Source organism: Muntiacus reevesi, chromosome 6, assembly GCF_963930625.1.
Source record: "Muntiacus reevesi chromosome 6, mMunRee1.1, whole genome shotgun sequence".
NCBI classification, from domain to species: Eukaryota; Metazoa; Chordata; class Mammalia; order Artiodactyla; family Cervidae; genus Muntiacus; species Muntiacus reevesi.
Window position 1 is genome coordinate 9424370 of NC_089254.1, and position 15006 is coordinate 9439375.

The window sequence follows — 15006 nt, forward strand, 5'->3', positions numbered from 1 at the left end:
ATTACTATTCTTGCTGAACTTATGTAAATAATCAGGCCAAGTTTATTGAAACTAGATTTAATTTGAAAACAGTTTAGTCTTACTGTGGTTATTTAAGTTAGAAATGGGGGTTGTTTTAGAGAGAGAAATCATGTTTCATTAATATACTTTTGTGGATATCAGATTCTGGTGCTAAATGTCTCTGACATTTGGTTTTCTACCTGTCAACTATTAACAGACTGGATCTTTAATTAATCTAGTTCCCACCCCAAACTGCCACATGGATTATTTTTAGCTAAAGAGAATCAAGACCCAACAGAGCTGAGAAAAGCTTTCTATCCCTCCCTTAACTGCCAAGAAGAATTTAGGAAGGGGGTCTGCACCAGAAAGAAGTCATGACCAGAGAGAACTTTTTCTTCTTTTTATCGCAAAAGACTTAGGACAAACATCTGATCACCAAACATCTGTTCTTCCCATTTTCCTGTGAATTGCCCTCCTCCCCCTGGACTTGGATAAGTCCAGCCCCTTATCTCAAGACAATATATAAACCTCAACTGTCCGGTTACCTTCGTTCTATTTTTATGCAGATCCTGAATGTACAACATTAGATTTTCCTCCTGTTAATCCACCTTATTCAATTTATTAGACCACCCAAAAAACTTAGAAGGGAAGGAATAATTTTTCTACCCTTTCAATGTACACACACATACCCCAGAGTTTAGCAAAACTCAACAAGAAGGTTGTAACTTCTAAACACCAGGAATACACTTCTTTTTTTTCCTCCCATTTTTGACTTTCTTTAAACTGAGACAACTGACATATAACATTGTATTAGTTTTAGGTGTACAACATAGTGATTTGATTTGTGAATTACCACAGTAAGTCTAGATGTCAACCATCACTTCACAGTTACTTTTCCTGTGATAGCTTTTAAGACCTACTCTTAGCAACTTATAAACATACACTACAGTACTATTAACTGTAGTCATCATGTTATACATTACAGAGGACTGCATCTCTTAAGTTGAATTACTGATCTAGAAAGGTCCCCAGTCTACAGGTCTCAGACTCCAAAGTTTTTTACAGAGACAACTGAAGAAGCCTACAAACTCAAATAAGTATTAAACATGGTCCACAAGTGAATAAATGTGAATATATTTAAATGTTTTTGAGATTAATAAAATATAAATAGTTTTGAAAACAAAACAGGTGTATTATCATAATTTCTACAAACTATATATTGGGATCATTTCCCAAATTGAAACTAGACTTAAATTTGAAAACAGTTTAGTCTTACTGTGATTATTTATGTTAGAAATGGGGGTCATCTGAGAAATTATTCCAATATACAGTTTGGAATGAAATCAAAGAAAAATGATTTTACTTTTTGTTTTTAAAATTTAAAAAGTCCATTAACCAATTCATTTGATTAAATCTGATTTATCTAAATATACATTTATATAAAAATAATTTATTTTTGACTTCTATATTCCTGAAGTTTTTGTGTTTGAATGCATGTCTACTAAGCAAATGCTTCTGAATTGGCTTTTAAATATTCCACATATTATTTGTGATTCGAAAAAGAACTTCAGAAGTTTGAAGAACTGTCACCTGTATTAGTATGTATACTTCTGAATCAGAATTTGTTACTTACAACTCAGCAAAGGTCTTCCAGTCATCTTCACTGATGGATGGCCGAGTGTGACTGAGCGCAGTCATTAAATGTGACTGGCTAATAGCCAAACTGGTTCTGGTCGGTCCTGGTGGGTTAAGAGCATCATCCTCCTTAAACAAAAAATAAAATGACAGAAAGTTAACTAAGGGACATAATGAAAAAGAATTATTTGCTTTTGAAAAGGAATGTTATTTGCTTTTGCCATTTTCCTGGGACTATGCCTTCCCTTTCTCATAAGATTACCAAAAACTGTTAGCACATAGCCATTTGACCGATCGATGTGTTTCAGCCCTTTATAAAGAGAGCGCATTTACAAATCAAAAAAATACATATCAAAACCAGGAAAAACAACCTGTAAGAAGTTTTACGATTATGATGAAGGGGAAAGCCTTACCCCAGTTTGGCTCCGGTATCTGCCTTTGATGATGCTGATATCTGCCCTCAGTTGATCTCTTTGCTCCTGTGTGAGTTCTTGATAACCCTCTTGGGAGGCTGTTCTGAACAGTGGGGGTCGTAATGACTGATCTCTCCCAGGGACTCCAGGAAACTCCTGAGTCATGGAGCTTGGTGCTGACAGGCATTGTGAGCTCTGCATGGTTAAGTACAATAATGAGAGATGGGAGGGAAGGAAAAAGAACAAGGGAGAAAAAAGTTATGTACTTGTCAAAAGATAAAATGACAAACTTTCAGCAGGAAAACTTTAACATGGGTAAACTTACATTTTAACTAGCTAAAATTTAAGCAGGTTTAAAATATGTTCATATTCTATAAAGGATCATCTATACCTACATGGTTGAACCACCACAGAGTGAAAACTGTCATGATACAAGGTGTTTTTTTTTTTAAGTGCTTTGTTATAAATCTACCACTAATGCTCTAGCGATAGGGTATACTAAAGTTCTGGGACATTTCTACATGTTAAGAAGCACAAAACAAAGACTAGAATTAAAACTGCTTACTATTCTTGAGAATAAAAATGGGTTACTTTTATTATATTTTTAAAAACCTAATTAAGGAAATCTACCTAAAAAATTACTGAATATTTGTAAAAATGTTAAGATTACCAATAAAGCAAGTGAATCACTGTCTTCTTAGATATGTGTTGAATGCTATTTTAATTTAGAAAAAATGGTATTGCCCAAATTTAATCTGGGCTTCCCTTGTAGCTCAGTCAGTAAAGAATCTGCCTGCAATGCAGGACACCCAGGTTCGATTCCTTAGGACAGGAAGATCCCCTGGAGAAAGAAATGGCAACCCGCTCCAGTATTCTTGCCTGGAGAATCCCATGGACAGAGGAGGCTGGCGGGCTACAGTCCATGGAGTTGCAGACACGACTTAGTGACTAAAAATACAAATTTAATCTAAACATTTTCCCTGTTGAAACATTACTAATAGCTTTTTCACTATGCTTATACTTTCTACCAGAAGTATTACTAAAAGACAACATTTTGTTGTCAGAATTTTTGACATTATCATACCAAATTTCTCATTATCCTCAACTATTCTACAATAAGAGAATTTAAGGTTAACATAAAATGGACCTGCTACTGAAGATGTTTTAAAGCTTCTAATGAAGAGAGAAAAACCTGAAAGAAACCAAAGGGTGATCACAACCAGTGGCTACCTCGGCTCCCCTTACTGCCAGCCCCGTCTTCACGAGGGATGAAAATGACTGATCAGTGTACGGAAAGACTGCCTTACTGACGGAGTCACACCAACCAGAAAGAACACGGGGGGCTGGTTAGGACACAAATTGAACCAACATATGGCTTGCTATTTCAGAACTGTACAACTACACAAGTTACCAAATCAGAAGAGGTTCCATTTCCAAGTTCTGATTCGTAAGAGCTTCCAAAGTAGAGCCGGTACATGTTGAACTTTGATTCATCTTGAAGCACCTCCGACATCTCAAGAGAAACCAGGGACTGCTCTAAGCCACATTCTCCGTCTCCAGCTGAATCATCAGAGCCACTGCTGTGGTTAAGAAAAACCATTGAAGACAGACTCAGGTCACTATCAGAGCTGGAACCTCCATCCTAAAACATACAAAAGGACAATCAGCTGTAAAGTTCTAAATAATCCACAATTCAAAAATAAACCACACAGCATTCTAACAGACCAAGGAAATTCCAGGCCCTTTTTACAAAAGTTCTTATCGATTCTCTAATGGTTCTGAGGCATATCACATAATTTTAACTATTAAAATAAGAAAAGACAAAATGGAATATACAGGTAATTTGCCAACCATCTCCCCCAAAACTAACAAAGCTAGGACTCAGACTTCTGGATTTTATTTTCATGTCTCTTTAAATTCCTATTTTTCTATTCTGAAATGAGAAAGCACTCTAAAACATGGTTGATGCATCATTATAGAGTGCTTTACAAATAAACACCCTTTCTGCTAGTGAAATGGGGCGGGGGGAGGAAACCCCTTCCATGGCTTACCAAAATAAGCAGCACAAACTTGGAAGTATCTAAATTTAGTCCCTGCAATAACTTTGAACAAAATGTGAAGGAGAGGAGTCTATAGGAAAAGTCTTCCTAGAAAATATATGGTAAAGTCCATACGGTGGCAGAGTTCAAATTCTTCGTTGCAAAAATTAAAATGTTATCCTTAGGGGAAAAACGTTCTGGGGTTGGAGTACCAAAAGTACAAGATAAACCTAGAACATCTTGTCCGGTAGGGAAGCAGGTGATCAGAGAAAGAGGACGACACGCCACGAAGGCAGAAGCCACCAAGAGGGGCTCCTACTGGCCAGATCTGGGACGGGCTGAGCTTCAAAGTAACTACTTGATGACTTTTTTAAAAAAGCAAAAAATTTGAAATCACAATATAATTCCTGATACCTCAATTCAAAGGATACCCTTCCACATACCAACTATATTTTGCCAATAGTAAGGTAAGGTGAAACAGACAGACACCGAATTCTCCATGTAATTACAAATTCTCTACAAAGCCAGTATCCCAATTATGGTAAACGCGACTAAAAGCAAGTTTCTATAAAGTTAAACTGAAGTCGTTCAAAAATAAAAATTCTTTAAGGTTGACATTGACACTGAACTGCTCCCATCACCAGAAGACCACAGTAGCGGTCCCCTCCAATAACTTACTTGGAGCCCACAGGACAGCAGCCTCCCGTGCAAGGCCTCCAGCTGGGCATTGTAAAGCAGCGCTTTCAGATCCGCTCCCGTAAAGGAGTCGGTCACTGACGCCACGTGCTGGAGATCCACATCATCTGCCAGAGGTAGAGACTCACTGAGAACGTGTAAAATTTCAAGACGTGACGCCTGAAGGGAGAAAAACTCATTGACTTAACAAATAACGTTGAATACAATATTTTCAACTGTGCATCTTACAGGATTTTTCTTATACATTCACTTCATATATCTAACAAGTTTTACAAATAAGTTGAGGAATGTACCACCAGGCTACATCTGTCCTCCTTGGTCCTTTTTGTCTAACAGAAGGAACACAGGGAGGAAAGTGAATGAAAATCAACATTCTCAACCATTCAGTGTAGGTCATTTCTTAGTGTTTATCTTCTGGATTTGGGCAAAGGAGCCAAAAAATGTTTCAAAAAGAAAATTAAAGTAACTGCTACATGTGATATACATTTATACCTTTGACTACTGATTTGTCTATTTCTTCTTTCACTTATCCATTCGTTTCTAAATTTGGGAACACAGGACTAGAGTGGTTAAAAGGCATATCTCTACATAACCGGCATGGACGCTTCCTATACTACTATGCTTGATTCTGTATCAGTCTTCTGTCAAGATAATGAGGTGCGTGATCTCTGAACACAGGGAACATGGACATCAATACTCTGTTTCCCTCCCTTTTTTCCATCTGGCTAACACAAAGTCTTCAGATGGGAGTATGCATGGGATGGCTGGGCCAAAGAAAGGCTTTGCATCTAATTCAGAATCTTTTCATGCTGTAAGAAAACAACGACTAGGGCCTTTGCCCAAAACTGGTCTTCTAAGGACAACTGCTATTACCTGGCAGAAGTAAAGTTCACAGGGAAAGAGTGGCGTGTTTGTAGGTATATGAAATTGTCACCTGATCAGGAGGAGGACAGTATACACATTTATCTAGTCGGCCGGGCCTGAGCAGGGCAGGGTCAATCAAGTCAGGGCGACTAGTGGCAGCCAGTACATAAACACCTGGAGGGAAAAGAAAATACTTTACTAAATCCTGGGGGAATCTGGTTCCTAGAAGGTACTTCTGTATTTACAATTATTACCCTGCAAGCCTTCGACTCCATCCAGCTGAGTCAGCAACTGGTTAACCACACGATCAGTAACCCCTGTGTTATCGTGGCCGCGTCGAGGGGCAATGGATTCAAATTCATCAAAGAAAAGGATGCAGGGCTTTGCGGCCTGTGCTCTGGGGAAACAAACAGTATCTCACAGTTGGACAGAGCCTCCAGGTTTGCGATTTCATATATATATATATGTATACACATGCATGTATATGTATTTAATTCTTCACAACAAACCCTTAAGAAAGGGTAATTATCCTTGCTTTTAGTACACTAGGTCTTAGAGAAGTCAGGGAAGATTCGTGCCTTCTGGACCAGTCTTATTCAATAAGTTAAAAGCTCCTTTGATCCTTATTACAAGTAAACTCTTCAATATGCTTTGGCCACCTGCACTTCTTTGGTGCAATGTCTCTTCACGTCTTCTGTGAATTTAAAATTTGGCATGCTTATTATGCTACCTTCTTTTTAATTAATACAGAGTTAGTCAATTAATAAAACTAAAACTTCAAGTTAGGAAAAAACATATGCAACTAAAATTATTTTACAGAGAACCTTACAAAATAAAATGAAAATAAATCTCATCTCTGGCAAAAGGATAGACTAGAGATCTGAAGAATCACCCTTAATACAAAATAACCATCAAGTTGATTAAAAAAAACTTTATTAAATACATGGCAAGTAAGATAAATCTGGCACTGACAATAGACTGGATTACCTGTGCCTTGAATCTCTGGGAAAACTCTCTTAAAAAACCAAAGATGTCTGATGTTTGACTTGTGCAAGAATTTTTAACTAGTGACTCATTTTTTCCCCTACAGGTACAAGAATTCAGATTTTATTTCTTCTTTGCTTGACTTTGGTCAAATATATTTTGTCTATGTTGCCCAAATTTCAAATACACTGGCATAAAATTTACATTCTTATTTCATAATATTCTCTTATTATCTTTTTCATCGCTGGAACTTGGTCTGGTGGCAAGCGGAAGTGTTCCAGTTCTCCAGCCTGAAAGTGAAAGTGTTAGTCACTCAGGCGTGTCCAACTCTTTGTGACCCTATGGGACTGTAGCCCACCAGGCTCCTCTGTCTATGGAATTCTTCAGGCAAGAATACTGGAGTCGGTTGTCATGTGCTTCTCCAGGGGATCTTCCCAAACCAGGGATCAAACCTGCATCTCCTGCATTACGGGCAGATTCTTTACCGTCTAAGCCACCAGGGAAGCCCAACTAAATGTATTGGGGGGGGGGGGAGGGCCTTATCCTTTATTTTAACTTGTTTTAAAAGGAGAACAGAGTCCACATTACATTATTTCTTTGAAACTTACTACAATTGCTATGTATGGCCTGACATATGGCCAATTTTCAAAAATGTTCCAGGTGTGCTTAAAAAGAATGTGCATCCCCCAATTGTTGGGCACATATTCTAAATATCCTTACATCAAGCATGCTGAATATGTTGTTTAAATCTTCTAAATTTTTACTTTTTTTCTTTACTATTTTTAAATTAATAACAGAACTGTGTTAAAATTTTCCACTATGAAGATAGATCTGTTAAGTTTCTCTTTGGAGTGCTATAAATTTTTGCTTTAAATATTTTGAAGTTACAGTATTAGATACAATTTTATAACTGTAGTATCATTCTGGTGAATTGAACTGTTGGTCAGTATGTGGTTGACTGTCTTTATCTGTAATAAGGCTTTCCTGGTAATAGTTTTTTCTTAAATTGGGTGGTAGAAATAAGAGTTCATTTTATTATTCTTTAAAATATATAGATATGTTATATATATTCTAACTGCATATTTTATAATAAAATTTTAGTAAAGGAACAAAGTGGCTTTTTCATTCATAAGCTTTCTGTAATCCCATCACATTTAAGTATTATTTTCATTCTTAAATATTAGCTTCTGTATTCACATTTATTTTTAAATAAATGCAGTAATAATTATACTATATTTTAATTAAGTTGGCCACATGGAATCTTATAAGAGAGATAAAACTAGTAATTATGTGCTTCATGTACTTTGAGCATCTATGAATAACCGATAATGATTTCACTTTCAACATTTCAGAAATATTTCTATTATAAATATAAAACCAAATAATTTCTAAAGCTTAGTATGAAAAATGTTGTATATTTAAGTAGTGTTTGGTAAAACAGTGACATTTTGTTCTCCAGCTTATTAATAACCTACATTAAATCACAGGTTTCAAAAATCAGATTTTAAAAAAAACAAGATCAACAACTATTGACTGATAAATAACCACAGAGTTAGTTAAATAAACATTCATAGGGTACTAACCTAATAAAAACATCCCGAACAGCTTGCTCACTTGCTCCAATATATTTGCTGAGTAACTCTGGTCCCTGTTAGGTAAAATAAAATTAAATTATAATGAATTCAAAACTAACTAAAAACAAAGTATTTTTGTCCATGGCTAAGTCTAAATGTAACAATAAAAAACATTTAATTAAATGGATTTCTCCAAAATACATGTAAAAAATTAACGTAAACAAAATAAATACTCTCTACACCACATGTTCTATATCTGATGTTTCCTTTGCCTAGAACGTCTGTCCCGAGTCTCACGGCTTCTTGCTTCATTTCATTCAGACCTCTGACAAAATGCCAGATCCCCAGAAAGGCCTTGCTGACAACCCCATCTTCCTACACAGCGTCCACGACCACCTGACAGTGTATTATACGTTAAAGTGCCTGTTTACTGTCTCTCTCCAGTAAGAGAATATTAGCTCAGAAAAGGCAGCTTTATTATCAAATCCAATGTGCCTGCTACATGGTAAGTGCTGAATAATTAATTTAGTAAAGCAATGAATGGTTTAAAAAGGGAAAATGTTCCATCTTTCTCAAATCTTTGGAGTCCAAAATACATGTAATGAGACATGAATTTCTTTAATCAGCATCTTCAATTACTGAAACCAATTTATTTGTTCAATAAATAGATAAGTTATTTGAAGAACATACCGTTTTTCCTAAAAGTCAACTGAAAAAACTTTCAAAACAAGCTTTACTACATGTAACAAAATCAATAATGAGGACAGTTTTTCCTTAAATTGGGATATTTTAAAAAACTGAATAAGCCCTAATGTGATCTCCAATGACAAATCATTACCATGAAAAGATCAAATATGATCAGGATATGTGACCAAAATAAAGAATTTCTAATAGTCAGCCATCATTTGATATCTTTTAATATACTAGTATTTAACTGTATTTTGTCAACATAGAGAACTATAAAGGATGAAATAAGAAATAACTAAGGCAACATATTGGCGTCAGTGAAAGGCCTGCTTCTGATGCACACCTCCTAGGACCCACCCTGAACGACAGCCTCAGCTCTCTACCGAGACTCATCCCAACTGTGCTCTGAAGACTTACTAAAGGGGAGAGATAAGATGTTCCCCTTAATGGAACAACCCAAAATACAAAAATATTTGCAAGTGTTAATCTTGAAAATATGTTTTAAAAAAAACACACACAATAAAGCTACATTCTAGTGACAAGTGAAGAAGAAAGAATGTGATCATTGCTCTCCATGAATGCCAGGATACTTAGGTAACCAGCTCACAAAAACTGATGTGATAAAGAGGGTAGATGTAACACAACTGCAAATTACTAAACTGGCTTTCAGATTATAAATCAATTTTGAATAAGATTACAATATAGGTTTCCCTCTTTTTTCCTCCCCTTTCTTTTTGAAGTTCACTTTACACTACTTCGCATTCATGAAAGACCTATTCAGTAACTGTTTTCACTGACAAGAAATCCAAAGAAACACCTCACATTTACGAAACGGAGCAGAAGTGAAAACAGCACTGTTCTGCTGCGAGCCATCACCGAGGCAGCACACGCCCCAGCAGTGGGGCTGGCGCCGCCAGGCCTCCTCCCAAGCCTTCTCGTTCTACACGCAGTACTGAGCTGTCACAGCTGGAACCGCGGGGGGAGCAGCGGGGCTTGACCTCAGTTTACTCTTCATCCACTAGCAGGATGTGTCTGACTGTTAGTTTGCTTTATACCATTCTGGTTTACGGAAATGTTTCACAGAAACACCCTACTTCCAGACGGTGGGGGAAAATTTGCTTATGATTCCTTTGCCTTGAAATGTAATTGCTCTTTGGAAAATACATTTGGCTGGGGCGCTGAAACTGTACAAATAAGATACCACATCCCAGACCATAACGACACACCAGGGGTGGAGTGAGAAGCGTTACTCAAAATGATCCACTGCGTGCCAGTGAGGTCTGACTCTCTGCTGCCCCACAGACTGTAGCCTGCCAGGTTCCACTGTCCATGGAATTTTCCAGGGAAGAATACTGGAGTGGGGTGCCATTTCCTACTCCAAGGGATCTTCCAGATCCAGGGATCAAACCCGAGTCGCATGCACTGGCAGGCAGTCTCTACCACCAGCGCCACCTGGTGACTGCCTGGTGATCTGCTAGCAGGCCCTTTTTGTACCACCCCTCACCCTGCATCTGAGAAAACTTACACTTGGTGTGACGCAGCAAGGGTGAGATACAGACGACAAGCAACAGAAACATAAGACTGCACCTTCTGCCTGAGAGTGGTCTCCAGGCCCTAGTCTTCTAGCTCTGCTTCCCCCTTCAAGTTTGCTCTTTTATCTGAATATTTACACATAATTCTATTGCCGCCTTAAGCAAAAACATAATAATAAGCCCTACAAGAGAGATGCCTCATTACTCATTTTCCCACACAGCTTAATAGACTGATCACTGCTTCTACTATTAATAGTTTTCCAAATATGAGATTAACCCACTATCAAGAAACAAACGGGGTTTGTTTGGATATGGAAAGCAAGGATATGGAAAAATAGGTATACTCACTCTCATGCTGCTATACATGTAAAACGGTACAGTCACTATGAAAAAAGTTTGGTGGTTCCTCAAAAAGTTACATGCAGAATTACCGTATGAGTGATTATATATATAATTATACTCTGAGGCATATGTGTATCCCAGAGAACTGAAAGCATATGTCCACACAAAAATTTACACACAAATGTTTACAGGGGCATTACTCATAACAGCTAAGAAGTGGGCACAGCCCAGATGTTCACCAGACCACGGCATATCCACACCAACGTAAAAAGACTGAACATCATCCCGCCACAAACAGTCCTGAAGTCCTGAGGCACGTTACAACTTGGATGAACCCTGAAAACACCATGGTAAGTGAAAGAAGTCAGACACAAAAGGTGACACACGGCATGATTCCTTTTCTGTGAAACATCTAGAACAGGCAAATCCAGAGAGACAGAAAGCAGACTGGTGACTGGCAGGGGATTGCGAGGGGGATGGAGAATGTGATGAGAAGGTTTTGCAACTAGAGAGGTGGTGGCTACACAGTACTGAGAATGCAGTAAATCCCACTGAAATGTACACTTTAGAATAATTATGTAAAAGAAAAAATGAAAATGCCAAACACACCTTGACACTAATAAAGTTCATCCCACTTTCCCGTGCAATTACTCCTGCTAGCAGGGTCTTTCCTGTCCCAGGGGGGCCATACAGCAGCACCCCCGTCCTCTGTCGTATGGGCAAGTTGGCAAACAGTTCCGGGTACTGAAAAATACAAACATATGACAAAGAGCTCACCTCTGAAACAAATGACTGAGCAGCCAGAGATCAGTGTACAGAAAAAAGTCCTTGGACGGTAACAACTGCCATCTCTGTAACAGTGCAATGACAGAAAAAAACATTCCTACTTAAGATAATAAATGAACTCAAAGGAACTATCACAGATTTTTCCCACTGGACCATGGAATACATTCCACATAAAACGCATATAAATGGATCTGAACTTCTTTCCACTTTTCCTGTTTTATCCCCCCAAACATTAAGAAAATAAAAATAAGTATACTGCCCTCCACTTGTATGGCTCATGGGGCAAGCTGTGACTGCTACATCTATTCAAATATACCCAATCAAGGAAAGAAAATAATAAAGAAACATGTGTAATGATAATAATAAAATCTCCCAGGACATTCCATGCTGAACAAGTAATGTGACTGCTCTATTTCACCCTCTAAACCACCAGCTTCTCCGCAAGAAAACTTTTTGAACAGCAAGAAAACCCTCTGGCTCTGTCAGCAGCCACCTGGTCTCCCCTGGCAGCGTGTGAGCCTGTGCTCAGCCGTGTTCAACTCTGTGCTGCCCCGTGGACTGGGGCCCGCCAGGCTCCTCTGTCCACGGGATCCTCTGGGCAAGACCACTGCAGTGGGCTGCCAGTCTTCTCCAGGGGCTCTTCCTGACCCAGGGACTGAACCCATGTCTCTTGCACTGCAGGTGGATTTTTTACTCCTGAGCCACTGGGTCTCCTCTGTTGGGTATGTCTATTTAGTCCCACATGTTGACAAAATCCCAACCTCACCTCGACCTCCACTCTCATCTGAATGAGGTCCCAAAGTCAGCATTTATGCAGATGGCCTCACATACCTGGACACTGATGCTGACGCCCAGACCCAGCCTCCGGGTCATGACCCTGCAGGCCACGTCCCACGCCCATGTCCTTCCACACAGGCTTTAACCCCCGGTCGTGGGCGGCACTCAGTACGTCCCAGTCCCCACCAGCCAGTTCCCAGGACTTACCCGTAACTGAGGGCCTGACCCATTTCTTTATCTTCGCTCGGGTCCCTGATCTCATGCAAAGATCCTTCTCTCTTGGGTTTCTCATCCAAACACACCACCTTCTAGATTCTACTTCTGATCTAAAGAACAGTCAGCCTGGTCGGTGCTGCCTGCTAATAACTCTGCCTTTCTAGACTGTCAACCAAATCTGGCTTGATCCATGAGTTCTGTGGACCTCACTGACTCTCCCACCTTCTAGTTGACTTCTATCTGTTTCTGCTCAATCCCAGCTGATGGCTCATATGCTTCAGTGAAATGTGAATTATTCAAGAAAAATCCAAGAACTCTGAAATTGACATCAAGCTGGATTTTTACTACAGGACTTCCCTGGTGGCACAGTGGATGAGAATCTGCCAGCCAATGCAGAGGACATGGGTTCGATCCCTGGTCCAGGAAGACTCTACATGCCTTGGAGCAGCGAAGCCCACGTGCCACATCTACTGAAGCCCACGTGCCCTACAGGGCCTGCACTCCACAACGGGAGACGCCACTGCAACGAGAAGCTCGGGCACTGCAGGGAGCAGCAGGCCATGCTCACCACTAGAGGAAACCCCACAAAGCAATGAAGACCCAGTGCAGGCAAAAATAAAAATAAATTATTTACTGTAAATATCACCCCAGCTTTATGGGCAAGGACTATATCAAATACTTAAAAAAATCTGTTCAAGTGCCCAAAATAGGACTGGACGCTTATTTGGTAACAATAAATTCTTGTTGGGTCAGACTGAGACTGGGCAAGCCAACACATACAGCCAGAGCCAATGATTCAGGGGTTTTACAAGAAGCAGGGAGTACTCAATTTTTTAAGTACCTTGGCTGGTAACTGGATAGTATCCACTAGTGTCTGCCGCACTTCATGTAGCCCACCGATCCTATCCCAGCCCAGGTCCCTAGGTTTATGTAGGTTGACATCTCGCAGAGACACAGGAATAAATCCTTGGAGAGCCTTTTGGAAGTCCAATGTTGTCAATACTAATTCTGTTTAAAAATAAACACAACTTCTGTTGGTAGTCACGTCTACATATGAATTCTCATATAGCTGACTCACTCACCCAGCTTGCCCTCCCCTCTAGTAACCACCACTCTCTTCTTCATGTCTACGTATTTATGTTTGGTTTGTCTGTTCATTTATTTTGTTTTTTATGTTCCACATGAATAGAATCATGTGGTATTTGTCTTTCCCCATCTGATTTCACTTAGCCAATCTTAACTCGGTTAAAAAAAATGTCATCAACTTAGCTGGAAATGCCCATTTTCTACTCAAATACCTGCTTAATTGAATGCTAACATGGACTATATTTAATTCTTACCTTACTACATTTCTCCACAATGGAAGGAAGGAACCAAATTTTGGTTTTAGCAATAAAACGTACCTTCCCTGCTGTACACGTTCTGATGAGAGAGACGAGAATGTATGGCTCGATCCACAAGCATGGTAAAATCTCTAGCCACAAACCCTTCGGTTTCTTTAGCTATACGCTGCAGATCAAGACCGGTGAACCTCTTCATGTCACAGTTCAGTTTATTTTTTATTACAGTACGCAGAACTTCACATCTTTGATCCTAAGGAAAAAAATACGAAATTCAAATTTATAATTTTACTTGAGTGCAAACTTTTGTACATGTATTTTGAGGAAAACCCGGTTGCCATAATCTGCAGGGACAGAAAGCAGCCTGTGTTTGCCTGCAGATAGACTGGGGGGTGGTGACTGCAAAGGTCACCAAGGAAACACTGTTGAGGGAGGAACCGTTTGCTGCCTTAACTGTGGTGATGGTTTCATGGTATATACACAGGTTAAAGCTCATCAATTGCACACTGTAATTTTTTATTTTATTTTTTGGTTGCAACATGTGGCTTGCAGGATCTGTTTCCCAACCAGTAACTGAACCTGGGCCACGGCAGTGAAAGAGCTGAATCCTAACCAGTATTCCATCGGGAAACTCCCAAATTGTACACTTTAAATAGTGATTTGTTGTCTTCAATTTTTTTATACCTTAATAAAGCTGTAAAAAGAATTACATTGACAAATGACTGCTCTTTCTCCAGTAAAAAGGTTTTTATTTTGGCTCCTTTAAGAGTATTTTGTTGTTGTTATTCCCATAAAACATAATTCTAAAAACATTCAGTAGTCAATATCACTATGTTCTGTCATGCTTAATAACAAGTATATTTTTATCCTTTTCTTTTCCTTCAGCTTTGAGATATAATTGACAAAATTATAAGATATTTAAAGTGTACAATGTGATGGGTTTTTTTTAAGTAAACTTTTTATCTTGTATTGGGGTATAGCTGATTAATAAGACAGTGCTGTAAGAGTTTCACGTGAGCAGTGAGGGGACACAGCCATACATACACAAGTATCCATTCTTCCCCAAACTCCCCTCCCACCCAGGCTGCCACATAACACTGAGCAGAGTTCCATCTGCTGTA

General features: G+C 39.0%; 1 protein-coding gene across 1 annotated transcript in view; it reads right to left on the reverse strand.

Annotated features, from left to right (window-relative positions):
• PEX1 (peroxisomal biogenesis factor 1) overlaps positions 1-15006 on the reverse strand; it is a 70203-nt gene that overhangs the window by 12392 nt on the left and 42805 nt on the right. Inside the window, exons 14-23 of the mRNA XM_065938647.1 lie at positions 13949-14138; positions 13387-13553; positions 11376-11510; positions 8215-8279; positions 5902-6044; positions 5718-5821; positions 4766-4942; positions 3460-3690; positions 2049-2243; positions 1634-1764 (exon numbers count right to left, since the gene is read on the reverse strand). Coding sequence (XP_065794719.1) covers positions 1634-1764; positions 2049-2243; positions 3460-3690; positions 4766-4942; positions 5718-5821; positions 5902-6044; positions 8215-8279; positions 11376-11510; positions 13387-13553; positions 13949-14138 — 1538 coding nt within the window. The remainder of the gene's footprint in view (positions 1-1633; positions 1765-2048; positions 2244-3459; positions 3691-4765; positions 4943-5717; positions 5822-5901; positions 6045-8214; positions 8280-11375; positions 11511-13386; positions 13554-13948; positions 14139-15006) is intronic.